This window comes from Harpia harpyja, chromosome 19 (assembly GCF_026419915.1).
Source record: "Harpia harpyja isolate bHarHar1 chromosome 19, bHarHar1 primary haplotype, whole genome shotgun sequence".
Classification (NCBI taxonomy): domain Eukaryota; kingdom Metazoa; phylum Chordata; class Aves; order Accipitriformes; family Accipitridae; genus Harpia; species Harpia harpyja.
Window position 1 is genome coordinate 1,963,671 of NC_068958.1, and position 27,459 is coordinate 1,991,129.

Genomic DNA, 27,459 nt, shown 5'->3' on the forward strand with positions numbered 1-27,459 from the left:
TTGGTAAACATTTTGCCCGTTTTGGTTGTATTTTCATTTTATTTAGAGTCCCTTTCCGATAAGACTATTGGGGTTATTCTAGCAAATGCAGAATAAAGTCTTTCTGAAAAGGTAAAGGATGGGATGGTTGATTTGTTTACACTCTCTGATGTAGTTCATTGATGGCCGTCTGGATCTTCTTAACTCTGGCGAGGGCTTCAGTGATGTTTTTGAAGAAGAGATAAATATGGGAGAATATGCAGGTAAGAAATACAGTGTTTTAAAGTAATTTCAGACATTGTTCCTGACTTACTGTTTGTGGGCCATCATGATGTAATGGGTCTTTATGGTTACTCACCTAAATAACTGAGGCTGCAATGATCCCTGTGGGTTAAAGTGTCTTAAATTTTTGTTCTTTCCTCTGTCAAGAACTTTGTTTGAGTAATGTATTGTAGTTTAAATAAAGTCTGTTCAGTCTTACAAAACCTCAGCTTTACCACTCGGCTAAAGTACAACTAAAAGAGTTCTTCCAACGGAGGATGCTGAAAAGCCTTGGCTTTACCCAGAACTACCACAAAATTCTTTTAGCGATCTTAAAAAAAAAAAAACAAAACCTCAGTGGTTTCAAATGTCTTAAAGAAAACCCTTATAAAATAGAAATGCCTCTTAACAAGTAAAAGAAAAATTGTAGAACTCTCGTAAGTTTTTTTGTTGTTGTGTTTCCATTGAAAGAAAAGGATGGTTGTCCTGTTCTGTTTCCATACTCTTCATGCTCCTAGAACCACAAGTGCTAACACTTCACATTTCTAGCTTGTTTTCTATTCGGTAGAGGGTTACAGTTTGTTTGTTTGGTTTTGTGATTCTCTCTAGGTAGCGACAAATTGTACCACCAGTGGCTCTCTACAGTAAGGGTAAGAACACAATCTTCTTCCAACAGACATTCTGATTCTTATTGCACCATTGTACAGTTCTGTGTGGCTGTTAACATCTGTCCTCATGAACATGACTAACCTGTTTCCTGCAGTGTTTAGCTGTGACCAACCTGAGCTTAGTTGTGAGAAACTAAAGCGCTCTTCAGATGAAGTAAAGAACAGAAGGAAAAAAAAAACTAAAAAAAAAAAAAAATCACCAAAGGAATTATCAAGTTTTTGAACCCCACTTCTAATGTCTTGGACACAGCTGGAAATAAGTTATTGTCAATTTAGAAAATAATGTGGTTTTCCTTTCCCTTTAATAGAAAAGTAAACAAAAGGAGAAGTTGCCACACCAAAAAGCTCTATTAAAAGCTAAATGGTGTGAGTGCTGAATGGGGACAGCACTGTTTGGGGCGTTTTTTGTATCTCTTTGGTTTAGTACTCTAGTTGTATAAATTAAAAATTTGAATACTTTTAGAGAATAATATGTTGTTATAGCTGATAATTGACAGCTGATTTTAAAAGTCTCTTTTGATGCATAAAATGTTGATGTATTGAAAAGTGAAATATTTCTGGTTTATGGGTATGAGTCAGTAGGAAAGATTGAATTATTTTCTGACAGAATTGAGTTTTGTAGCATTCCATTTGCCTATTATCCTGGTTATGAATGGAAATATGTTCCTTAAACAAAATGCTGGGCTCAATATTATCTTGATAATTTTGAATTAAACACATTTTATAAGTCATGCAAAAAATCCCATCATATAGTTAGATAGGTAAATATATATACATAAATATATATAAATATGTAGGTTGACAAGTAATTTTGAAATTATAAGGAAGGGGAATGGCTGAGAAATTAATATAAAAATAATCCCTTGGTTGAAGATAAATTGTCATGTAGTAACAGAATAGTAAATCTTAAAACTGTTTGCATCTGATTGCCTTTATCTCTGGAAGTATAGTTTTGCACTGAAATAAGAAATAAAATTATCTAAGGTTTTATTCCTTGGATTTTCCCTATCTCCTGTATTTATCAAATAAGGTACTGCACAGCAATAGTCAATAGTGTGTGGAAGATGTGTTAAACACTGACCAGACTAACAGATTTTTCTGCCTGACATATTACTGTCTTACAACTTTTATTATGTTCACTGCATGCAATTCAGCTATTCTAGAATTAATGTTTATGACTGTAGTTAGATTTCATTTTCCCTCAATTTATGCTTTTATTGACTACTTAGATCTTAAAAAGGCAGCATGCTTTTGATAAATAGTATTGTGGGATCATGAAAAGGAAAATAAAAGAAGATCTTTCTTCTTCAGATTGAATGTATGGGCTTTTCTGAAACTGAGTTTTCTGCCCCAGACATTGAGTATTTGGTAGAATGCTTTTGTCTTAAACTTGATTAGGATTTTAATGCAATGTACAGGACACCCTTGAGGGTGAGTGGAACAATCGCAGTACACTGTTTTGTAAGATAACCTATAAGACAAGGGGGTCATCATATTAGGAGACACTGACATTTTTCATTTGAAAACTGCTGTATTAAACAGAATTGGGGTTCCTCTGGAGAACCAGAGAAACATTTAATATGTTTTTACTTGTGTTCTTTTTCTTAAAATTTACTATTTTAATATTCAGCTCTGCTAATAAGCATAGTTAATGCTTTGTTATTTTAAGTTAAGAATGGTGGATTTTAGATTGCTGTTTGCTTTAAAGAGCTTTGATAAAATTTATTCTATTGTTATTATAATTACAGAAAGGAAGTGGAGCCATTTTAAATACAGTAAAGACCAAGGCTAACCCTGCCATGAAGACTGTCTATAAGTTTGTAAGTATCGAGTACTGGCTTACTACTGAGATAAGAGTCTAATTATGATTCTGTTTTAACCTTTCAAATGAAACCCAAGTCTTAAATTCATTTTTATTGGACTCACAAAATTACTTAAAATATGCATTCATCTAAATTTCAAATTTAAATTGAAAAGTCATTTTGAAATTTAAACATAATTGAAATGCAAAGGAGGAGGGGAACTTGTGATTTCTTTTGAAAGTATAGATGATAAATTCTATTTATTACATAGAACTATTTCTGGGAAATAGTGCCTATATGCTCTACTAAGCAGCTCTACCATCTCATCATTACTCTGTTGGAAATCATTGTTACCTCAGGTTTCTCTGCTTGCAGCTTCATCGGAATAAGGGAATCCTCTCATTTTGCAAATTGTTTCGATCTTTTCTAAATGTCAATTAATTTTCCCTGGGGATTTCTTATACCTGCTTATTTAGAGCCCAACTTACTGAGTTATTCTTTAAATGAAAATGTTTTCAGTTCTGTTAACAAACAGCTAGTATGTTACTGTGTTATCATGTATGGCTGCCAGTTTCACTGTGCAAGATAAAACAACACAGAAACAAGGGAGGATTTCTTATAAGCTTAATTTTAGGAAATAATGCTACAAAAAGCATTGAGATTAACTATTCAAACTTTTATTTTCTGCTGCCTTCCTCCAGCCTGAGAGATATGAGTAGGATGAATTAGCTTACTAAATGGAACTGGCATCCAGAGTACTGCAAGGAGAAAGTTTGCAGGCTTACTATTACTGTTGATTGTTAGCTTATAGCAAAGATAAATACTTAAAGAGAAGACCGAGGGTGTGGAACGCAAAAAGATGGAAGATGTCCGTGGCGTCAAAACAGAGAAAACAAAATTTTTGCAATGACTGGGGAGGGGTGGTAGTGGTGGTTTTTGTTTGTTTGGGGTTTTTTTAGCGCTCTATTTGGTTTAATATGTTTTCAGTATCCTGTTACAATTTTTTCCTTGCCATTTTTAGTAACTAGAGAAGGTGACTCTTGATGCACTGAAATCAAGCTTAGTCACTGCTGGAAATAGAAGGGGATTTTAACTTAAATTAATTTTTCATGCAGGCAAAAGATCATGCAAAAATGGGAATAAAAGAAGTGAAAAACCGCTTGAAGCAAAAGGTACTTGAAGTTCTTATTCAAAATGTATAAGCACCATGTATGAAATACTTAGCCACAAAAAGCATTATGTGATCAATAGGAAGCTGTTTGATACAGTGTTGTTAGCACACTTCAAAATGCATTACCAGCTGTCCCGGATTTTTCACACTGTTATAAATATTCACAGACAAAAAAAAACCTGTCTTCAAATACATTAAGGCTCTGACTTAAACCCACAAAAGCCAGAAAATTAAGTGTTCTATTTGGAGTGGTCCCTCTCCTGTCCTTTGTACTGGGGCATTGTGAAAGCGGACTTTATGTGAACTGGGAGATCTTTCCTACAGTAATGGCAGTGAACTTTTTGCAAATGGCAAATTGTTGTTATTTCTACAGTAATCTCTCAGGGAAAATAGTAGTGTCTGTCATTAGGAAAAGGATTTATATGTTTCATGAGTGTCTACTGCAAAGTTTAGGCATAAAGGAATTAAATTAGAATTGGTGTTCATTTCAAATTTGAATTATTGCAGAAAAAAAATACTCAAACTGTTTGTTGTTTTCCAAATCTGTCTTTGTTTGTAAACAGTAGAATTCCAAGAATGCTGAATTGCGTTTGAAGAATGTGTTATCCAATACTAATTGCTCCTTTTAAGCCAGAATTATGGTCATATTGATACATACGTTATGAACGAGTGGTCAACTCTGCCTTAGGTTTATTTCAGATATTCTATTTATTCTATGAAGCAGAGCTATTAGAATCTTTTGGGAAAACAAGAGAGCTAACTTGCTAGTAGAACTGAAGTTCTTTTTCAGAAATTTTTATTCAATTTGTTGCACAGTAGTTTTAGGGGGTTTTTAATCTGTGCTTTCTCAGTAAATTTCTTCTCTAAATTTCTAGACCATCATCTTAAGATAGTGCTGCAAATGTATCCCTATGGCACAAACAGAAATCTACCTGAACATGTCAACAAAATGTTAATACAAAGGGATTATTGTGCAGCCAGGTTATGAACTGATGAAATTAACTGTGTGTACAATCCAAATGCTGTTTGCTCTCTAAATATTCTAGCAGATTGCTAGAGGTTTTTGAGGAAGGTAAAGTTGCTTCAGATGCTTTTAATGCTGTTTTATTTTATCACACTTACTACTTTGTATGTGACCACTTTAGGTATAATATGAAAATATTAGAAATGTGAAGCAGTTTTCTTGTACATGGAATTTTTAATGTAATTCCATGTGTTTCACTTCTGGACATAACCTTCATGAATAATAAAATGTTTGGCCTTCTCATGTGCATGTCTAAAGCGGTTGGAGCTGTGTAAAATGACCGGATTGTTTTCCTGTATTTTAAATGCTAGTATAATTGTATGCTATTCTGTGACATTTGTATAAAAGGCTGAGAAATGCCTCATTCATTCATTGCTTTGTATTATTATTGTTGTTGTCTTCCTAGTCCTTCAAGCAGCAAGCATTCTTTTTAAAAAACACACATAACATCTAGAAATAAATGGCCCAATTTTGTTTCACCTTCCTTAGTATGTGGCATTTCTGTAAGATGGTTAAACATGATTGTTCAACATATGCTTTCACAAGAGCTTAAAAGATTTCTGTGAGTAGTTGACACATACTGCTCTACCTCTCCTTTCTTCATTAACTCTGTTCTTTTCTGTCCCATCTTCTTCTCCATTTTGAATGCAACATAGGAAGATAACTCTAAAATGAGGTATTGCTCTGTTTAAAGTGATAAAAATAAGAAAAATTGTTTTGGCCACCCTCATACTATTTTTAATCTAAATGTCTGTGCTGCTCTGTTGACAAGTCTGTTAGTGCATCCTCACCAATTTTCATGTGAGAATGTTGTATTTTTCATTTGTTTACTTACTAGTATGTGCAAGTGTTCACTGTTTGAAATTCTGGCACCACTAAATACTTAATTTTTGCCAGATTTGGGATGCTAGTCTTTCATCTTCTAAGGATAACCTAAGGTTATTTTTAAACTGAACTTACTATCCACTGCTTTTTAACATATTATTTTCCGTTATTAATACAAAAAATATGCAGGCCACTGGTAAGGAAAAGTCAAATATAAACATCCCTTTTCTAGTTTTCACTGCCAAATGTGAGCAGCTTCTGTACAAGATAGAATTTAAAAATGCAATAAAGCTAGAGGTCTGCTTCCTACAACTCTGCATAGCAATGGTGACCTCTTAAATATAATCAAGAGCCCATTTTGCCCTTGGTCTGCTCCAGTCTTGGGTTTGAATTGCAAATGAGAAATGCAGGATTGACCTGTTGAGAGGTCACTGTGGTGTGTGTAAGGTCCTTCTTTAATATGATAGTAAAGATTGAATGGGGCTCTATTTCCATCCCTTGTTCATTTGTGGTACAGTATTTCAAAGCAACAGAAATAGTTTTCAGAGGATTCTTATGAGTGATAGCAAATAATTGTTAATAGATACAGCATGGTAGCTTTATTTTATATCTGATATAGTACTTTTTTATTTTTCTTTCTTTTCTTTTTTCTTTTTCTTTCCTTTTTTTTTTTTTTTTTTGTAAAGGCTGCTTTTTCCATTTCACAAATGGACTATGGTGGTCAAGTCACTCCGTTATTGGCTCGTTTGAAGCTTAACTACATAGAATTAGGAAGAAGGAGGAATATGAATGGTACCGTCCTCAACTTTCAGTAAGGAGAATGTAACTTACTGAAAGCTTCTGGATAAGACAATTTATATAAATGGTTGGGCACTTGGCGTTAATGTATTCAACGTTATTTTACTTACTGGAGCCCCGTGTGGCTCTAGTTAATGTCTGTTATCAGTGGGCTGTTGTCAGTGCTTTATTATCAGTACAGCTAGAAACAACTCATTTAGAAGTTTATAAAATAACCTGAAGAATCCTTCTAGACATTCTGGAATCTGTTTTTTGCTCTTCTAATAGGCAGTATTTGTAGTCCATTACAAAAGGTCCCTAGAAAAATTACTAATGCATATTTAAACAGAAGGAAACCTTATTCAGTTTACAGGGTAAACTTTACATATCTGTAAATATATATCTTACTCATTCTCTGAAGATCCTCCTTTAAAATAAATAGGTAGTAAAGATTTCACCTGAACAAGACAGTTGTTAGGGGAAGCACTGTTTATATATGGAGATAATTACGGAGTGTGATAGATCATTGTCATTCTCTTTTTCCAGTAATCTATGAAGTATCTTCTTTTCCTCAGGCAAAAGGTAGTTTTGTTTTTTAATAATATCCTTAAATTACACTTTCTCTTTATTAAAAAGTCACTGAAACATTGCTAGGTTTTTGCATTTCTGGAGAATTTTTTTCCACTTTTTGGGGGAGGGATAGGTCTCATGTTTTTTGTTGTTATCCTGAGTAATATATATATATGACTTAAGCTACTTCAGGAGAGTCTCGCTGGCTTGTACCAAATCCCTTTTTTGGGAACATGTCAGAACTGAAAAGTCAGACTTAGGACATACCTACCTGGTATGGTGCACTGCAGTGCAAAGAACTGCTCATGAGCACCAACCAAGCGGGTACACTTACACAGCACAGCTTCAGGTGGAAGTGCTAGCACTGGTCTCAAAAGCAGCATGGAAGTATGAGACAGCATTCTGGCTGGTAAATCCTCTCCCTCAGTTGGGATGCACAGGTCTAACTGGCTTTTCTTTTAGTACCAGAAATGGGCACTGCTTTTTTAAGGCCTGCCTGCACTATGATCCACTGCAGTTCTTTGGTGATTTGTAGTTCTCGAGCTGAAGAACTGCTTTTATCAGTAGACATTTTGTGAGCCCTGATACCTTTCTGAAGCTGAAATTCAGAATTGGAGAGTCCTGTTTTCCTGTTTGTGGTTTTACCTCTCCATCTGTCTTGTACTCCCCACTGACTTCTGAATAACTGTATTCAAAGTCTGTTAGTGGTCTGAAGGTGTGTCACAGACTGCTTTGAAGGATTGTTGTCTACATTCCAATTATAGAATTGCCAAACACTTTGACATTTAATGATTTTAAAGCTACTTGGAGCCCTTATTTGGGGCATTTAAAAACAGGTTTCTCTGTTTATTTAGCTCAAATGTGTTTTCATCGGAGGTAGAAAACAGACTTTTGTGAAGCAAATTTTGCTTTGATGACCGAAGCTATGTTGTTGATTTGTCTGCCTTTTGGGGATTTTTAAAAAATCAAGAGGTATCAAATAGTTTAATTCTTATATTTTATTAAGTAAATTTAAAAAAAAAAAAAAATTGCCCAAAACCTGCTGCAATTTCTTTGGAAGTCTGTACGCCAAACACAGTGGAAATACACTTTAGGAACATGTTATCTTTTGTATGCAATTATATCATCAGAGAAGTACAGCAAATCTATAGCAATAAAAGCTGCAAGGATTTGCAGTGATCGTTATACATCTTAGGGGGTTTTGCTTAATGGCTTGATCTGTCTGTATCTGTTATCTCCTCCCATTCCCCTGACGTCCAAACTTTTGTGTCCATTTTACATTTTTCTGGAAATTTTGCCTGGATTGGAAGGTGCTTTGCTTTCTGTTGATTCCCAGCTGTCTCTTGCCTTGGTTGGAGCCTCAGCTCCAGGTGGAACCCTGAAAGCTCTGAAATGCTGGGAACGTCCGCTGTTCAGTGCAGGTCAGGTGGCTTTCAATGTGCTGGGCACCATGATGGCATATACGTAACAGGTCTGAAGCTTGGTGCGCATTTAGTGTGTATATATATATACACACATATACTTGTATAGAAATATGTAAGTAAAGTCTGTATTTAATGTCATTACACTTCAGAACAGTATATGTTGCTGCCATAGGTTATGTGATTCCAAAGCTGACCAGATCCCTTGATAGGTTGTTGCTGTTTTGGAGCCAAAGTATGAGTTTGACATAAGGGGCTTGTTTTGGGGCTCTTTGTTACTAATTCAGTGTACTTTGTTGTTTTTTTTTTTTAAAGACAAGGTAGCATTGTGCAGCTGGAGGGCGTGGGGAGGAAAAAGTTTTTCTCTCTAGTTTGACCCTAACAAGTTGTTAATTTCCCCACGATCCTTATGCCCATATGGTGAACCACTGCTCTACCAGCTGGATCTAAAAAGGTCTCTCAGCTTCTCTGTGGAGCAGACAAAGCCCCTTAGAAAGTCCATCCAGCTTTTTGTTTCATTTGACCTAAACACATTAGGTCAGTCTGTGTCCAAAAGAACCATTTCTAATTGGCCATCAGCTTACATGTCTCATTATTGTACCTTAGCAAGACAGAAACTTGAGGGGGCATGTCAAAGGTCAGTGAATCAAAGCAATGTCTATGTCAGCAGCCAACCTTAGGTCAGTCTTGCGGAGCTACAGTGTGAGCAGGTTTCTCTCTATATTTACCAAGCATTATTTCCTTGACATTGTTGCAAAGAGATGTAAGGTTTGGGGCCCACTGCGTTACAGACTATTTCTCAACTGACTTTTAAACTCTTTTCTCCTTGTCTGATTCCTTATGTCTGCATGCCTTTGTCATTTTCAAAACCTATGTTACATATACCATACATACACTTGCCAAGTCTTCTAACCTAGGTTGATGGGTCACTTTACTTCTGAAGATGAGGACTAATAGCAAAAGCAAAGCAAAACAAAAAAGCATCCTGCTAGGCAGCAGTTTGTTTTATACAATCTCCTGAGGGCATATTCAGTATACACAGACTCAAAGATAAAATGCAAAGCTAACTAAGCTGTGAGTTTCATGTCTCCTTGCCACTTCCACAAGTAATTGTTCTGCTACAGATAATTCTGTGAAGTACATAAATAGAATTACTGTTTTCATTTAGGTTTACAAAAAGCAGAATAGCCCTGTTCCTAGATTTCTGTTGAATTTGTTCCTAGAATAGAAATTTTGAGCTATGTATTTTTTCTCCCTATATATTTCCTGGCTTTTGCATGTTTAAGTCAGACATTTCATTGAATGTATCTGTTTACATGCAACATTTATATTAGGAGGAGAGAGTGGTTGTGTACAAGCTCTGATTGACAAAATGCAACAAAATGTTTTATTCTAATCATGTTTTCTTTTCTGTACTTTGGTTTTCTTCTCCCCTAACATCAAAATTGTTAGTCAGCATTATCCTCTAGTCTCTCCTTTGTGCCCCTTACCCTTAATCAAGAATGTTCCTGGCCATGCTATTCACCTTTTCCTACCATACAGGACATTGCTGAGAATGGGTGTTCTGCAGCACCAGAGGAATCTCTACCAAGGACAGCGCCTTCTCCATTGGTTGAAAAGAAGGACCCTAAATTAAGAGAAGACAGAAGACCAATCACAGTACACTTTGGTCAGGTATGTTTTAGTGTTAGGTTTCTTTAAATTGTGTGACTCAGCAAAAATAGTTCAGAGAACAGTCAGAGTAATGAATATGCCAATTGTTTCATTATTTTTTGCAACTGAATTATGTTGTTATAGATTTATTTCTGTTGTATCTGTTTAAATGGGATTCTAAAACCTGTTTTTTTCTGGGGTTTACTGATTCCTTTTGTTCATAGAATGATTTTGAGGAGAATAAATTCTAAGTGAATGGGAGGGAGCATAATTACTATAGCAATTTTGTAAACTATTTTATAAACTATTTTGCTGTTCTTTTAGCATGCAAAGTGCTATAATCCTCAGGACTGAGGATGTATAATTTAAAATGTCCTCTGTTATCTAGCCAGATCATTAGTGTCAATATGGAACATCCAACTATTAAAGCATTTTAACATTCTCTGAAAATTAAATGTGATGAACTGAGATGGAAAAATCAATTAATAGTTTATTAGTGTACTCTGTATTTCAGTATTGACAACTGAGCTATACACATTAGTTACTCTTAAAATGTTTCTTTTGATATGTCTGCAAAAGAGTGAGTTTGGTTGTGTGGTTTTTTTAAGAGCTAGTTATTTAGAAAATGTAGTTGCTGTGATTTTAATGGAAAAACATACAGTATTTATTACCAGTTTGCCAGTGTTCCCCTATTAAGTGTAGCCTGACTCAAAAAATAACGTTATTTGTGTTCACAGTTCTCTTTTCTTTCCCTGTATCTGTTTTTTACATTATTATGATCAGAAAACAGAAGTGAGTATCCGATTTCTTCTAAGGAAACATAGTGTAATTTTAAAACAATTGTAAAATATTGAGAATTATAAAATGTGAAGCAAACCAGATTTTTAGATTAAGTATCTATTAATAGAAACTAGTCAGTATAGCTGCATTGACTGTTTAGGTATTAGATAGGGCTACATGAGATATAATCATTGCTCAGAGTAATGTTGTCTGTATCATTTTAGAATTAGATTTCTTTCAGAACTTTCACCACTGTGCTAAATGTAAGTTCTTGGAGACTTTTTTAAAAAACAGATTCTCTTCCAATTAAGTATTTGCAGTAGTGATTTATTTTTCACTTGCTTTCTGTGCCAGTATAGTTGAGAGGAACTGGGGCTACTGGAGAAATGTAGCCACCTAGCTCTAGCAGAAAAATGTTACATTTCATTTAAAGCAGTCAGAAATCCAGATAATATTATAATCTACTTTCAGTTTTTTTCCTTTAGATTTTTATGGAGGATGGATGGTTCAAACATTTTGGTAAATTAATGAAATATGTAATCGAGTGGAAATTTAATTTAATGAGGTTTTTTAACGGTCACTTTCAAATTTTTTAATGATCGCTTTCTCTGTGTCAAAAGAAACACACATCAGCTTTACTGAACTACTGGCTGCGGTGAAAGGCTCGCTTGCTAAATGCTTATTACTGTCATTACATTACAAATGTCGGTTTCCAAAAAATGATCTAACTTAGCAGTTGTAGGTCTATCTCACTTATAGCCTTTGTCCTTTCACAGGTCTTTTTTTCCTGATAGCCCAATGCCAAAATGGAAATTAAATCATACTTTCATTCAAAAGGAAAAGATGTTCAGGTTTATGAAATATAAATTAAGGCTTTGGGGAGGAAAAAAGCAGCAACATTTGCTGTTCAAATGGGAGATGGCTTCTAACTAGTGATTAAAGGGAGAGATTTTAGTGTCACTTTTAACTCTGTCAAGAATACAGTAGGTGGGAACAATTAAAAAGCCACAAGAACTCTGAAATAAGGGCTGTTTGTGCATTCACAGTTCTTATAAACTGAAGAGGATGAAAGAGGCTTTTTTCTCATTGTCACTTGCTTTCTATGTCTGCTAGTATTATGCTAGTGTATATGGCAAAGGCAGACTTTTTTAAAATGCATGCATGCGGATTAGGGTCAAGCCCTGTGTATCAGTAATGCAGTAAGCCTCGTCCATACCACTGCAGTGAGAGAGCCTACCAACAGCAGCGAGATGCTTTAATTGAGACATGCTGTCAAAGTGACAAACACATTTGCATACAGTCTATTTATTTTTGTTGGAAAGGTCTGCAGTCTGCTGTTGGTTGAACATTCTTAATCAGCTCACTGTAAGTGAGCCGGCAGCTAGCTGTCCTATGCTAGGTGCTTCTCTTCATTACATGACAGATTAGCTAAAGGGGGATGGGCTAGCAAGCCAGCAGCAACCTTTAATTTTAACTCATTATCTCTCACCCTATAGTGAGGTAGTTTCTAGCTTTTCCAAATACAGCTGTGTATCTGCAGTTGTTAGGCTACAAAAAAATATCAGTAACATATCTTGAAATGTCTTTGAATGTATAGCGCCTCAGCTGATTGTTCTCAAAAATTTAGCGGCAATTATCTATCTGTGTGAGATTCTGTAGTGTTGTAGCTTATCTTGGCGAGTGGTTATAAGGCATTGTTTGAGAGAATTGTTTATTATGGAATTGTTTTGACAGTGGTTTCTGTAATACTAAGACATTGTGGGGAGGCTCTCCTTGATCGTGAAAAGAAGGATTTTAGCCAGATAGCCTAGGGCAATGCAATAAAGATTTAAACAAAGTGTTCTTAATAAGACTACACGAGGAGACCAAAGTGGAAGGGTGTGACCAGAGCTTTTTCTCTGGTTTGACTTTGCATGCTTTTTGGTTTACTCAGGGTGTACTTTTAATATTGATCCTCAGATCAACCAAATATAAGGAACTATCATCATGGACTCTGAGGCAATACAGCTGTACTCAACAAGTAGCAAGAGCAATACAGGCAACTAAGGTTTAATGAGTGGAGAGAAGAGGGAACAATTTTCAAGCCAAAAGAGTCAAATGAATAGAATGTGGTACTGAATAGTACTCTCTGTTTTGCGGAAAAGTAAGGTTAATTATAGCGGAAGATACAATGCTGCAGAGAACATCCTTTGTGAATGCCTTCTTATTGCTTGCTTTCTTCTAGCTTTTTGTCTTAAAGCGTGACCAAAACTTACTTAAAACATTGGAAAACATGCTGCATATTCAACTACCAGCATCCACTGCCACTGCCATAGCTATCCTTGGGATCCTTCCCAGTTGTGCCAGGCAGGGCGAGCACTGTGAGCCCACTAACCATTGAACAGGGCAGAGTGGGACAGCTAATACAGGTGATATGTGACTCGGGTGTTTGTAGCTTTTGCTTCCATGCATAGTCTCCCAGTTTTTAGGTAGAAAGCACGTGTTTATATTTGTCATCTTTTAGCTATTTGGAGAATAAACACTACAGTGTGTCACTGTGACTATTTTGAACACACTCCTTGTCCAAGCAAGCAGCCAGTAGGGGCTACTTTGGCAGGACCCAAAGCTTGAAACATTGAAGTCTGTTGTGATACTGGATGTGTTTGGTTTGGGTTGGTTTTTTGGTGGGGTGGAGGATGTTGTTTGGTTGTTGCTTTGGTTTTGTTGTTTGGGGTTTTTTTTAAAATAATGTTCATTTTTGCCTAATGGCTGCAGAAATTCTAGTTCTCTTGATTGTTCATAAGTCTTATCATTTTATGTTCAAAATAAGGAATAATGACTGTCTGAATTCTGAGTTTGCATTAGCAGTGCTTGAGTTGTGTGTTTCTGCCAGAAATTTCAGCTTCCATCACTGAACTGTTGTTGGTGGCGAGCTACACGGATAAGGATGCTGCACAGAGCATAATGTTAAGTAGCCTTAGATCTCCTCTGCTTTGTGATTTTCATTAACTGATTGATCTGTATTGCAGTTCAATTTTGTGTGATTTCAGAAGCATGTTGTTTGAGGAGTTCTTAATATCTCTATACCCTAAACAGACATGACAATTCATAAGTCGCCTTTATGCCACACACACAAAAAAAACCCAAAACCCCAAAACAAAAAAGAACAAGACATTTTGCTTTTCTTTTTGAAAGACTGAACTACCCTGATAAGGTATTTTGTGGGTTTGGTTTTTTGAAGTTTTTTTTGAGACAGAGGTCTCAAATATCTCATTCAAGAATTTGGGTAAGTGATATTTATACATGTTATGTATGTTATAGCCAAAAAGCAGAGAATCTGGGAAATGCAGGCATCTCCTTAATGATGGTGATTGTATAGCTGTTTCAGGTAACACAAGCAGCTCTCCAGAATAACTTGCTGAGTTTTTAATAAGCAGCAGGCTTTCTCAGTTCTCTTATATGTATTTAATTTTGCATTATCTAAAGCAAAAGAAACATAACAAAACAAAAATGCTTTATAATATATAAATTGATGATTTTGCTAAGGGAGAAAGGTAGATTAATATCTGAATCTGATATTTTAGAAGCTTTTCCCTCCAGAAGACAGTGCTTAACTATTAGGCCACTAGTACACCAGCCGTGGCTATGATAAACACCTACAGTGTCTGTGTACCACAGCCAGGAGAAGAAATGCTGTATGATTTTTAGGTTTTTGAGACTTTGCTTAGATGAGCGGACACATTGACAGGTCCCTTTAACTACTGTAGTTGTGTGTCCTGGTGTGTGTTCATACAGCTCTATTGGAACCTGTACCATTGTACAGTCCGAGATTGTGGGTATCACATGGTCAAACAGAACACTTAATGTTTGAAAGAGTTGCAGCCCTCTTCTTGGGGAGTAAAGGGAGCAGTTTATTTTCCAGAAATATACTTCTTTTTAACACGTCTTTCTCCTAATGAGGCTTCTGCTTCTATCCATACTGCTTCCCACCCCTCCACCCCTAATCAAGCCTTCATGCTATTCCGCTGAAAAGTTGCAGTGACTGCTTCTACAAGAGCCTCCTTGTTCATACAGGATCATTACCTATGCCCAGTCTTCCCATCAGTCTTTGAGAGGTGGTGTAAGGACAAGAGGGGGTGAGCCTAGAGTCTTTAAAAACAAATCTATACTTAGGAACGTTCTTGCTCTGGAGCTTTTACACAGTCAGTAGCATAACTGATCGAGTATAATTAAAACAATAAAAGATAAGCTTCCAGAAACATCATTTGTTGGGAAAGGGTATCATTTCATTAGAAGCAAGTTATACTGGCTGTTCTGTTCAGCTCTCTAATTGTTTCTATTCTGATTAGAATGTCTTTTGTCAGCTTAGATATGTTTTATGTTTCTGTGGCTTATTTTTATTTACCAGCAGAGTGTTTTATTCCATTTATGTACCAAAAGGTAAAGCTTAAGAAAATACAAAAGAGTCTTCCAAGTGTGTCCCTACTTAAGAGATTCAATCCTATTCCATTCTTGATGCAAACTAGAGAGAATTAGTATTCTGGGGGCTAACATAAGTAACTATGAAACAAATGGAGAATATACTCATGTACTAAAGCAGCTTATTTACTGTGAAAAGACTTGTCCAAGTTCTCTTCCCAGCTGATTCTTACTGCTGTTAAACTTTTGCAGGCCATAAAATGGAAATTGCCAGCTTATTTGCTGTTTTGATCATTTGCTGTAAATGAACATGTTCATTTTTCCCATTCATGATCTGCACTTAGACATGCAGAACAAACAGCTCTGCTTTGTAGGGCAGGTTTCTTCTTCAAGAAGATTAAATGGCATTAAGAGGTCAGGGGGAAGATGGGGAGAAAGCCAGCCAGCTACATTCCAGAAATGCAAAACTGGATCCCTGAGGCCAGAGGCAGCAGAGGGAGGGATTATCTCCAGGGTAAAAGAGATGAAGTAGGCAAGGGAGGAAGGCTCCTTTGCCAGACCCTGTGACTCCCTTCACACCCACGTGCATTGGAACAATAGCAGATTCGCCTGGATCACAGCAGGCATTGTGTGGCACTGAGGTAGAAACAAAAGGGGAAAGGGGAAAACAAGTTCATTTTCTAATATTCATGCAACTGTATGCCATGGTTGCAAAGCCAGCCTCCTATTCTTGCCACTCTGAACTGTTCTGACAATAGAGATACCTTCGTTAAGAAAACGAACTTCCATTCCACTCTTCCCCACTGATGAGCAATGTGGTCTCCCTGTCCCTTTCTGCTGATCCACATGGGAGTTTCTTCCCTCTCTCCATTTGATTCTTTATGGAGTTAGCAAAGGTATAAGTTTAGTTCTTTAAATTTATTTTGTCTTCAGAAAGCTTATTTACTACCCTCATTTCTTCTCACTCCTTTCTTTGACTGTTCCTTACAGAAAGGAATTCACTGTTGCTCAGTAAAAGTCACCTTGCAAGAAAGGCAAATGTATTGGCCCAGAAGCACTTGCCCATCCAATGTCTGCTTGAGACTACTCAAATGTCCCAGCAGGTTCTTAGGGGACAGTGTTCTTAGTCAGGGGAATAAAAACAATGTCAATGGACAAGAAAATAATTCATTTGATTGAAATTCTGCTTTGTGGTGTGCAAGATTTGCAGAAATGGCAATCCATGGGATAGGAGTTATCTAACTAAAAGGCTTCCACTCTTGTCATGCGTGTAAATATTTGACAAGTGAGACCTGGCGCTCTCTTTAGGAAGATGTACACCACCTGCAGAGCATACCCAAAGGTTACTGCCTTTCATGCACTCACTTGCCAGTATTTTCTAATGAGCAACCAGAGAGCTGTGTCGTCTTCAGCTACTGCAGCAATGTAGTATGAATGTAGCTCATGCTATGTAGGAATTCATGCTTTGCAGTAAGATTATGTCGCTGTATTCCTGTATCCAGCAGATGTGTTCATCCATGAAAAAGCACATGCCGGACTATGGCTTTTAGGTTTTCCAACTGTCTTGGCATTTCAAGCACTTCTTAAACAGGGATGTTCAGAATAAATTTACTGCCCCGGGTACATGCAAGTCAGATGCCATAACACTTGTATGTATGAAGAAAATACTGTGGTTGAGCCGACCTCCTAGGGCTCTGTGACAAGCAATAGCAGCTGTAACGTGTCTGCAGAATTTCATTGTTAGTCCTGTTATATTGAGGAACCCATAAATATCTTGTAGAGAGTATCTTGGTCCATCACTGCTGGCATGTGGAAGAAGAATTGTGCTTTATAAATAATACATATAAAATAAATACATCAGTACATGCAAGGCTAACCAAATCACCTAGATTGACAACTTGAGAAAAGCTCAGAGGGTCTTATGGATGACTTGCTTAGTCTATCAATGTAGATCAGCATCCAGAAGCTTCTTATGTATTACTTATGAAGTTGATACGTGCAGTTAGGCCAGAACTGTCTGAATTGACCTCTGGGCCCCTGGATTAAACTAGAAGATTAAAGGGAGAGAGTATGTGAAACATATGATTCTTCTAACTGCTAACCCCACTGTGATTGCTTGTTTGGCCAGGCATTTTTTGGATTTGCCCTTCAGAGCTGAACTGATTAATACCAAATAAAACAGTTGTGGAGTGCCATGCTACAGATGAAGGACCCATGTACTTTTGTGTGTTTGTGTGGAGGAGTATCCCCCTAATTATGCAGACTTCTTCGGTGAGTGATGAAGCTGAGCAAAGCAGATAGTCATTGCTGTTTATAAAACTCCTTAAATGAGAGACCATCTCTTCTTTTTTTTTTTCCCTGTACAAGTATTCTGCTTGCTAGAGAGGAATAGCTGTTAAAAGATAATAAGGCATATGTCCATTTTCCAACATTTTAGATCATATGGGTTGCATGATCTCCTTGATTTGAATTCCAGTATCAGGCCCACAGAAAGCCCAATGTAAAGCTGACAAAATGACCAGTTAAAAAAGAACACACACACAAAATAGGGCGACTTTTTTCTTTATATTTAATATTGCATTGCTGGATTTTCCAGTATTTTAAATGAAAAATATATGTAGTTAGTTCCATGTTGACAATGTCCTTGAGGATTTGACAGTGAGATTTTCCAGCAGTTGCTCTTCGTTAGAATCCTGGTGGTGTTTAATAAGGCAGCCAAACTGCTGGCACCTTCGGTTCTTGTTTGTTCTCCGAGGGCTCGGGGCTGCTGCAGTAAGCACATCGACCAGGGCTGATCATTACAAGGGCGTACGCCACCATGAATAAAAATGTCACACGTTTTCCCATCTCACAGCGGTACAAAATGTCAGTCCTGTCAAACAGACATTGCAGGTAGCAGTGAGCAGTCAGTACAAATTGGGAAGCCGAATATTCCCCCAGCTTTCTGATATTCTTCATCTGAAGCAGAAGAAAAACAGTTGTTAACCTATTAGCTGTGATTTTAAACTCTGCTGAGATAGTAGATGGATAGACTTTAACACATGGGGATAAATATATTCCTGGGGTCTGGGATTTTTTGCAACATGTCTCTCCATCCATGTATGTTGAGAAACAGATAGAATAAAAACAAGCGAAATATACCAAAAACATACCTCATTTTGTAGAAGTCCTTTGGAAATTTGAACATTATCTCAATGAGAGTCTCCCTCAAACTCTTCCCTGTTTTATCTCTGTGAATAGTTCTGAAAAAAACCTCCTTGCTGTTTTGCTAGTAATCCAGAAAGGGCATGGTTCAATGAGTTAAGGGAGTTTTCTTTCATGGTCCTTTCATCATGCAGTAATGTAACAGACAATCGTGATTTTATTCTCTTTCTGTACGAATGAAGGTTATGCTGCTTTCAGGCTAAGGTGTATTATGCAATGTAGAGTCCATAGGATATGTTATTTCCTGAGTGTTAGATGTGCCTTAATACCATGAACATATCTGTGTGTTCACCGAGTTTTATCTGTCTAGGATTGAGGCATGGATATTGTCAATGCAGGATTCTGCTGTTACTGCAGGGTCCAGAAGAAATCTGGTGCAGAAGATTAGGTGCAAAGGAGGTGACAAAATATCAAAGAAATAACAAAAAATGGTACTAAGTCACCAGTCGTTGCCCTAAGGGACAAGTAGGGCAGGTAAAATGGGCTGCAGTGGTCTGTGTAAAAGTGACTATCTCAAAGAATTTACTTAGAAGTCCATTCTGTAAGTAGAAATGTCTTTGGTTTTTCTCTGATACATTCTCAAAACAAAAAAATGGTGTATGCATTTAAGCTAGTGAATCGTTGCAAATGACCCCCTTACCCAAACAGCATTGATTGCTGAAGCAAATTGCAAAAGGAGGGCTCAGCAAGGAACACTCATGTCAAAGCACTACAGAAACAGAGCAGTTAGAAACTGGATTAAAAGAACACTAGCCTGCTCCTGGCTTATGTATTTAGCTGTCTGCAGTATGACTGTTAGAGTCATCTAAGGCCTCACTACATATAAACAAAATAAGAAAAAAAAAATGTGTGAGGCTTTTTTGAACCAGAACAACTCTAGATTGAATTAAATATTTTGTGTTCTGTAGGCATCTGTTTCCTGTGGGAAGAGATAGCTACTACATATAGCTTAACTTACAGTGGTTTTCAAACTGTGGTCTGCAGGCATCTGGGATCTGTGCCAGATAAATAAGAGGCTGTTGACAGTGATCTCCTTTGGAAAATGTCAGGAGTCTTCAAACTGCAAAGTGTTGAATAATATCAGTTTAATAGTTAGGGTTTTTTTTACAGTTGTTTAGAAGAACTGAATGGACATATAGATGGGGGGAGGTCAGGGTTTATTTTCAACTGCACAGCAGATAAAAAGTGAAATAGAAGAACTAAGTGGTCACAATCTCAAATTGTATTGATATCATCTTTTGTGGGTTTTGTACTGCTTGTTTGCGCAGTATATGAACTTTCCTGTCACTGGAGCTAGGAAGTAATCGAAAGTCTTGACAGGTCTTTAAACCACAGATACCATTACAAGTTAACCACTACTACATAATATTCCTCCTATCAACGTTATATGAGAACACATGCTACTTTGGGGCATGGCCTGAATATGTCTGTCTGCTCAACACTTACTGCACGCATAGAAAAATATATCCGTCTAAATCTCAAAATTCTTCCTTTTTTCTTTAATTGCAGACAAAATAAATAAAATACCATTCAGTTCTACAGCCAAGGGGTTTATTATTTAAGCCATGTGTTTTTAGAATAGCATCGGTTATAAACAATAATAATTCACAGTAGTGTAACCTATGGTTTTAGGATTTTCTGTCCCTGGCACTCTTCCATAACAAGCAGATTATAAGAAGTAGCTAAGACACCTATTTGCTTCATCCTGGTGGAACCTTTTAACTTGACAAGATATACATGATCCTGTTACCACGCTCCTGCTTTCATTCTTGGTTTTAGGAGACATCTACATCGGGTTAGTACCATGTAAGTCCTAGACTTAAAGCCAACTGTGGTATGTTGTACATTATAATATTTAATATTTTTAAAAGTTAGCTATGCTAGGATTGTTTGCACAGTATGAGATTAATAGATGGACATTATCAACACTGCCAAATGAGGATGAGTTATCAGTGCTCTGTGTCTAGATGCATGATAAAATGATATTTTTTTACCCTTGATTAGGAAGGACAGAGTTTGTCTCAACCAGGAGAGAGAGGAAGCAAAGGTAGACTTTCAGAAAAACCCTTTCTTCCCCTAGAGTAAGAGTGAATTTCCTCTCAGTGGCTTTGGGATGGACCTATGCATCTTTGGCAGTATCCCACAACACCAGATATGACTCAGATGCCTGAAATAAAGATCCTTATTCAGTATTAGGGAAAACAGGAGCTTATACACACCCACCTTTCATTTCCTTCTCTTACTATCTACTTTTCTGTTATGTAACGGAAGATTCCTGGCTAGAAAGATAAGGAGATAGTCCTTATTTTTCTCATTAAACTGATCAGAGTGTTTAATTGTGGCAATCTCTACCCCTTTCATAAATTCTTGGCACAGCTATAGGCAGTGCTACATTTTTGCCAGATTCATTCTACCTTCCCAATCTACAAATACGGCTTGAAGAATGAGGCATCCCTTAAAACATAGAGATTATTTTTATCACAGGACCCAGCAGATTTCTGTTGAAGTATTTCAGAGTGTAAATTAAAAATATATGCTGTAAAGCATACACTGTTCTTGTCATCCCAGTTTGTGAGCTGTACATATGGGAGTATGTAAAAAGTAGTGTGCGCGCTGTGCAGGGATCTGGATGGATAATAAAACAGCTGCATCATAGATTCCATCTGCTTTCTGTACTGAATCTTTTTAGGTACCATACATTTTTCAGTGTTGTTATTTTCTCTGGGTTTTTTTTTTTGGTTGTTTTTTTTTTAATTGAGTGTTCAGTTGAGGTCCAGCATATTCTTCCAAAGTCAGCACTTCAGATCTTTTGCAGCATGTTTTTGAGCACGGGTACATTCAGGACAGTGCATCGCTATCCCATGTCTGATTGTCTTTAAAACGTACTAGCAGTTTTTAAACCAGTCCTGAATATCTGAATGAAATTAAGATATTCGTATAGAAAAGCTTTGCTTTGGAAATTATTGGAAACACCCCTCACTACTAATTGAGAAGGAGAAACACTTCTTTCTATATGTACTGACAAACCAGTTTCCATCTAGTTGTGTTTCCTTTATGCATTTTTTTTCTAGTTGCACTTGTTGCTGCACATGAAATAGCACCTCTAATTTACTCATAAAGGCTCTGTTTTGATTACCACTTTAAAAAAAAAAATCTCAACAGACATCCACAATTAGTTTGAGATAGTATTCTGTTCACAAGCTGTTACCTTGCAGAACAAAAATGATCTTTTTGTAGTGTTTTCTCTAGTTTAAAAAAAATGAAATAGTTGTATTGTGAAAGTTAGTTGGATGTATAATAACTACTTTATGAGATGTGGGATCTGTAATTTTTAAATCATATTTTTACAGTGTAAAAGTAAGATTTTTCTTCCTCCAGCATCTCATAGCTTAAAATCACTTGTCTGATAATTAGTAAAACAGTGCCAGATCTGCAGTCATAAAATTGGCTTTCTGCAAATTTTCTGTCTTGTTGCTTCAGAAGTATTTAGAACAAGACAATTAAGAAAATACCTAGAGTAAAAACGTGTGCTGGTAAACAGCTATTGGTAAGAAAGTGATAATTTAGACATTTCTCCCCTTCATAGAAAAAACTAAAGTATATACATTTAGGAACATACCTAGAATAGCATTTAGCAGCTTTTAGCAATGTAGTCATGTGCTGTTTTGTACCCGTTCCTTCTTACAGCACAGATAATTAAGTTGATATTCCAACACAGCTTCCCCTACTGACCTTTTAGAAACAACGTGTTTTGCTGCATTAACAAATTAACTTCAAATCAGTGGCTTTTCCAGTAAATATGGTCTTCATATAGTTTAAATATACTTGCTTATCCCATTCTGGTGACAGATACTAACATCAACATTAAAAATAAAGCTTTGGTAAAGGGCAAATAACTGTTACCTCCTGGCAGACCTCCACGTCAGTTACTCCTCACTGCCCTTTGCCTATTCTTTTCTATGCTTCACTGATTTAAACCATACTGTTTCCCTATCCGTATTTAATGGAGAGAACACGCTGCTGTGAATATGTAGTTTTGTCTTATCATTCTATTCAGATCTCTTTAGGGTTGAGAAATGTAGTTTGTGGTGCAATACATACAAGACCTCAAAATGAACTTTATTTCTGGTAGCACTTAGTGGATAAGATAAATTTGAATCTGAGTGTTGGATTTGACTGTGTTGTTACAAGTACTGAGGTCATAGTTCTGAGAGTTAACATGATGCTTATTTAAAAGTCCAAGAGAAGCAAAAGTTTCTATACCTTTAATCTTTTCCCAAAGCACCATTTGTATGTGTCTTTATTGTGGAAACACATACAATTATTTTTGATCAGAGATGAAAGCTTAATCATATGTGATATTTAAATCTCAGCTGGAAAAAATAATCCAGTGACAGGATAAGGGTATGAAAGTATTAGCCCCTGCAAAGGAGTAGTTCATCGTTACTGAGTAGATCTGCCTGTAACCATCACCCAAAGAAAACTGCCTCTGTTTAATCAGTAGCATCAGGAAATGTCTGATAGAGAGGCCCTTTGTGTACAAATGCCCACGGACTATGTGTTCTCCTGCTTTACCAAACCCCTTTCTTCACTCTAGTTTTTGTAGTTAACTCAGCCACTGTGTGCAGTTTAGTATTAACCTTATCCCCCGTAGATCTGGACTGTGGGACCAGTTGGTTTCCTTCAGCTCAGTGCATGGATATAAAGAGCCTGCCTTAGTCCAGCTCTTAGGAGGATTGTGTAACTTCTGAGACTGCCTGCACTGCTCTGGGAGCAGATGTAGTTTATGCATGCACTGCTCCTAGATCTAAGCATCCTTGAAAATGAAACCTCAGCATTTGTCTTTCTGCTTGTTCAGAAAGCACTGTTGGGATCTCATTTTAGGAGGGTATTTGGCTGAGTTACAACTCCTCTCCCTCGCTAGACCTGCTCCCCCAACCCCCCAGTTTGTCATAGCATTAGATGCACTCTGTGTGCTGACCTGCATATAAACAGAACCCTAATACGAGAGAAATCCCAACTCTGGTATGTACACCAAATAACTGCTGCTAGATTTTGCATCAGGAACATGTCATATGTCTGTGAAACTGTTCTCTTCAGATAGTTTTTATGTGGTAGTTCGCTTATTTGCCTGGAAGTCCCACTATCTTCTCCTCACCTGAGTCTGCATTTCAGCTTGAAACTCTTGGCTTATATATAAATATATAGGGTAATTTTTATTTCACTTACATAGAATTAAAACGGTACTTGCACAAAATGTGCCCTAGCATGTGCTTGTTCTATCCTTGGGCAAACTACAGCATTCTGTCTGAAATCTTCCTATGATCTAGAGAAAGAAGAAAACTTCTTCCCTTTCCTTCCCTCTTTCCTTCCTTTTCCATCTAAATGAATTCTGCATCATAGAACCTTCACCAAAAATGAGCCAGTTGAAACTTCTCCTGGAGTGTATCAATGCTTCTTCTTGTATAGGCTCACCTTGTGTATCATGTGTCTTGTCCAGTATCTTGCCACTTGCAGAGAAAAGTACCAGCTGTTCTGGAGGAGAAACAAGAAACTTTTCAGTAGATAGATGCAGAATTTTAACTGATGTCTGAGGAAAGCTTCTCAAGATGCTGATGCAACAGATGACAGTGAAAAAGCAGCTATCCATCCTTTCTTTCGCTGGCAAGTCTTGTAGCAAGGTCATGAATTTGAATGATGATTTTTTTTTCTAGGGTAGATCCATAAGGAGTTTAGATTATGACTCTTCAAAGCTATGGATTTATCAGTAAATTTTGGCTGGACTGAATTCCACCTGGAATTTAAGATGTCAGTCTGTCTGGCATTGATTTGTCATGTGATAACTTCAGTAAGAGGAGAGGAGAGTTCAGTCACTGAAAAGGTAAGTTTGGAAGAGCAGCAAGATGAATCAATGCTGATACCAATAGAAAGCTTAGTAAACAGGAGGAGAATGCTGGGAAGAGGTGACTGCAGGTATGACGTTACACTTGAGCTTATGGTTTTAGATTGTGTTAAAAAAAAGTCTGTGTGAATTACAAATAATTAAGTAGAGAAATAGTCTTTTAAAAATATGTCAATTTCACAATCCCCAAATAAAATGGAAGCTGAGGTAACCTCAGTAAGTGTAAACTCATGAGTATATCATAAACCTGGAGAAATTCTGTCTTCAGTATTCCTTGGTCATGGAGTAATTAAATGAGAATCACAGCTCATATAAAGAGAGTTTTTGACACTCTTGAAATGAGAGGACATTGAAATGAGAGGACATTGAAACACTTGAGAGGAAAATTGAAAGCAACATAGGCTTACATCATCACTCGGAGACCAAAAGGAAAAAAATACATGTATATATAGTTTTGAGTTCTAGGCCAACATGATGATGTTTTAAGGTCTGACTTGTAATTGTTGGACAATTAAGACTAGCAGGAGTACAATATTAGCACTGCATGTGGTTTGTCAGCAAGCAAGGAGTATGCAATGAGATGGTGGTCCTATTAAACTCCTCCACATTGTACTGGAATATCTAATGCTCTTACTCTTTTGTGTACTCTCTGACTTGTATGTGGATATTCTTCAGTTCATATTAGTAATTCAGCTGAAAAGGGTACCAATATTGGTGACTCTTTTAACACAAAGCATAGTTTTCAGATACCCCCAAATATCTAAAACTTGGTTTTATTGCCACTGTCTAATCAAACAGTGATGTGGCAGATAATTAACAAAGCCTGTTACACATTTTCTCAGAAAAATATTCTTCCTCCAGCGAGTACGTGGGTGGGTGAGGACAGTTCAGTTGTACATGTCCTTGCAGTGACTATAATCAATGTATTGACCATCTCACTGGGAGGTAATCCTCAGTTGTCTGTCTGTCTTGCTTTGTCACACTTTTTTCAGAAGCTTTAATAATACTGCCATTGGTTCATCAGCTAATACTGTTGGTGCTACAGTCTTGCAGTGTTTCCTCAAAAATTATCCTGGCTTTTGCTATAGAAAGGAAAAACTGATTCCCAAATCAAAGACGACACTGCTAGGCATGGATTTAGGAAAATACTTAGATTTCCCACTTAAATAACCTACTTGAGAATTTTCTAATGTAGAAATGTTCACAATTTCTAGGTAAGTAAAAGAGAAAAAATGACAAAGGGAAGTATATATGCAGGAGGCATAAAAAATTTGAAAAAATAAATTAATACTAATTTTGTCTTGTTTTTCTGCTTCATCAAGTACTTAGCCTAAGTTGCTAGGTAGTAAGTGAATGTCTTTTAAGTAACTAGAAAAATGCAAATTTCAGATTTTTCAGCTGTTCCATTATGCTTCTGAAACAATGGAAAATAAGTATGCTGTTACATAACAGAAGTTAAATATATTTTAAGATTGTGCTCTCAGCCCGAGCAGATAAGATGGGAAGATACACAGCAGCATAACTCAACTTCTGTGACTGAATTGAGTAATATAAGGTACAGGAGAGAAACAGTTCAGTAGGGCTAATGGCAGCCACCTCAGCTCGCCACCCTGTCATTTCTCTTTGTTCTCTTTGTTTTCATACTTGCTTTCTTGGAAAATACAGAGGGAAGCTATCACATGGAATAATTCTGGCCTCAGCTCTCTCCATCCCAAGTGTCCTTTTTTTTTTTTTTCCTCACCCACCCCGAAAAGCTGAGCCAAGTACATGTGTGCAGTCTGGCACTCCTTCATTGACAGCACAAGTAAGGAGAAATGAACCAATGGATGCAGAAGTATAATTTAATGGCAAATTTGAAAGAAAAGTCTTAATAGATATGAGAAGAGAACGTAAATGGTATGAAAAAGGATAGGCTGGAGTTGTACTATTACTCGGTGTGAGGGTAGTTGAGAGAGAATGTCTGTCAATCTAGAATAAAGACTATGCTAGTAAAAAGTTAAGAACTGCTGAGATGTGAATCTGGAATCTTTTTTGGAAAGAAATACAGTAATCTGCATAAGCTTTCTTTTTCTGCCTGAAGAAGCTGACTCCCACTGCCAGTTCCTATTCCTTCTCTGTACGGCTGATGGGTTTTTGTCTGTGGAAGGCACCATGGGCTGGGGACAGTGATGCAGTCATCGGCACCGTCGGGTCGAGCAGGTGTTCAGAGACATTCCCATGCACTCCTCACTGAGGGCTCTACTTCTCTCTTCAAGTGCTAATACATGTACACAAGCTGCCACAGAAAGGACATTAACTGTGGTCTTGTTCTCAATATTGAAGTTGTACTTTAGGGGTGGTTTTATTCAGAATCTTGTTAATTGTCAGTGGATTCCTTGTCTAACAGACTATACCTTAAGATGCCATCTGTGTGAGGAGAGTCATGCTGCTAGCTCAGTCAAAAGCAACTGGACTGGAGTAGCTCTAGTGCTGTTACAAAGCAATGAGTTGGCCAACTGTTAATTTAAAAACTGAAACACCAAAATAGGCATCTTAATGCACTGTTCTGTCTTCATTAGAACTGTTGCTGATGGGGCTTTTCATTTTCTTTACAATGACAGTACACACTTTGCTCTGGGCAATGCATTTAAACCTTGATCCAGTACAGTGTCTAAACATGTGCTCGTATTTAAGTGTATGAAAAGTTTACTTGACTTAGGGTTTTTTCCCATGCTCTTAAATGTCTTCACTGGTTTGAGGCCTTTACTGTAAGTTTTCACAAGCACTAAAATCACTCTTGAAATTTGTTGTGGTTTAACCCCAGCCAGCAGCTAAGCACCACACAGCCACTCTCTCACTCACCCCCAGCAGGATGGGGGGGGGAAGAGAATTGGAAGGATAAAAGTGAGAAAACTCATGGGTTGAGATAAGAACAGTTTAATAATTGGGAAAAAAAAATATTGTGATGAAAAGGAAAATAACAAAGGGAGAGAAATAAAACCCAAGACAAGTGATGCAAATGAAAACAATTGCTCATCACCAACT

The 27,459-nt window shown here is 36.9% G+C and overlaps 1 protein-coding gene across 11 annotated transcripts in view; it reads left to right on the forward strand.

Moving 5' to 3' along the window:
* Positions 1 to 27,459, forward strand: part of DENND1A (DENN domain containing 1A) — a 216,331-nt gene that overhangs the window by 165,925 nt on the left and 22,947 nt on the right. For 6 of the 11 annotated variants that reach the window (XM_052814751.1, XM_052814755.1, XM_052814752.1 and 3 more), the window contains 5 exons: positions 155 to 242; positions 850 to 890; positions 2,657 to 2,728; positions 3,826 to 3,882; positions 9,951 to 10,172. In XM_052814751.1, coding sequence (XP_052670711.1) covers positions 155 to 242; positions 850 to 890; positions 2,657 to 2,728; positions 3,826 to 3,882; positions 9,951 to 10,172 — 480 coding nt within the window. The remainder of the gene's footprint in view (positions 1 to 154; positions 243 to 849; positions 891 to 2,656; positions 2,729 to 3,825; positions 3,883 to 9,950; positions 10,173 to 27,459) is intronic. The other 5 variants (XM_052814754.1, XM_052814759.1, XM_052814760.1 and 2 more) reach the window with 1 other exon arrangement.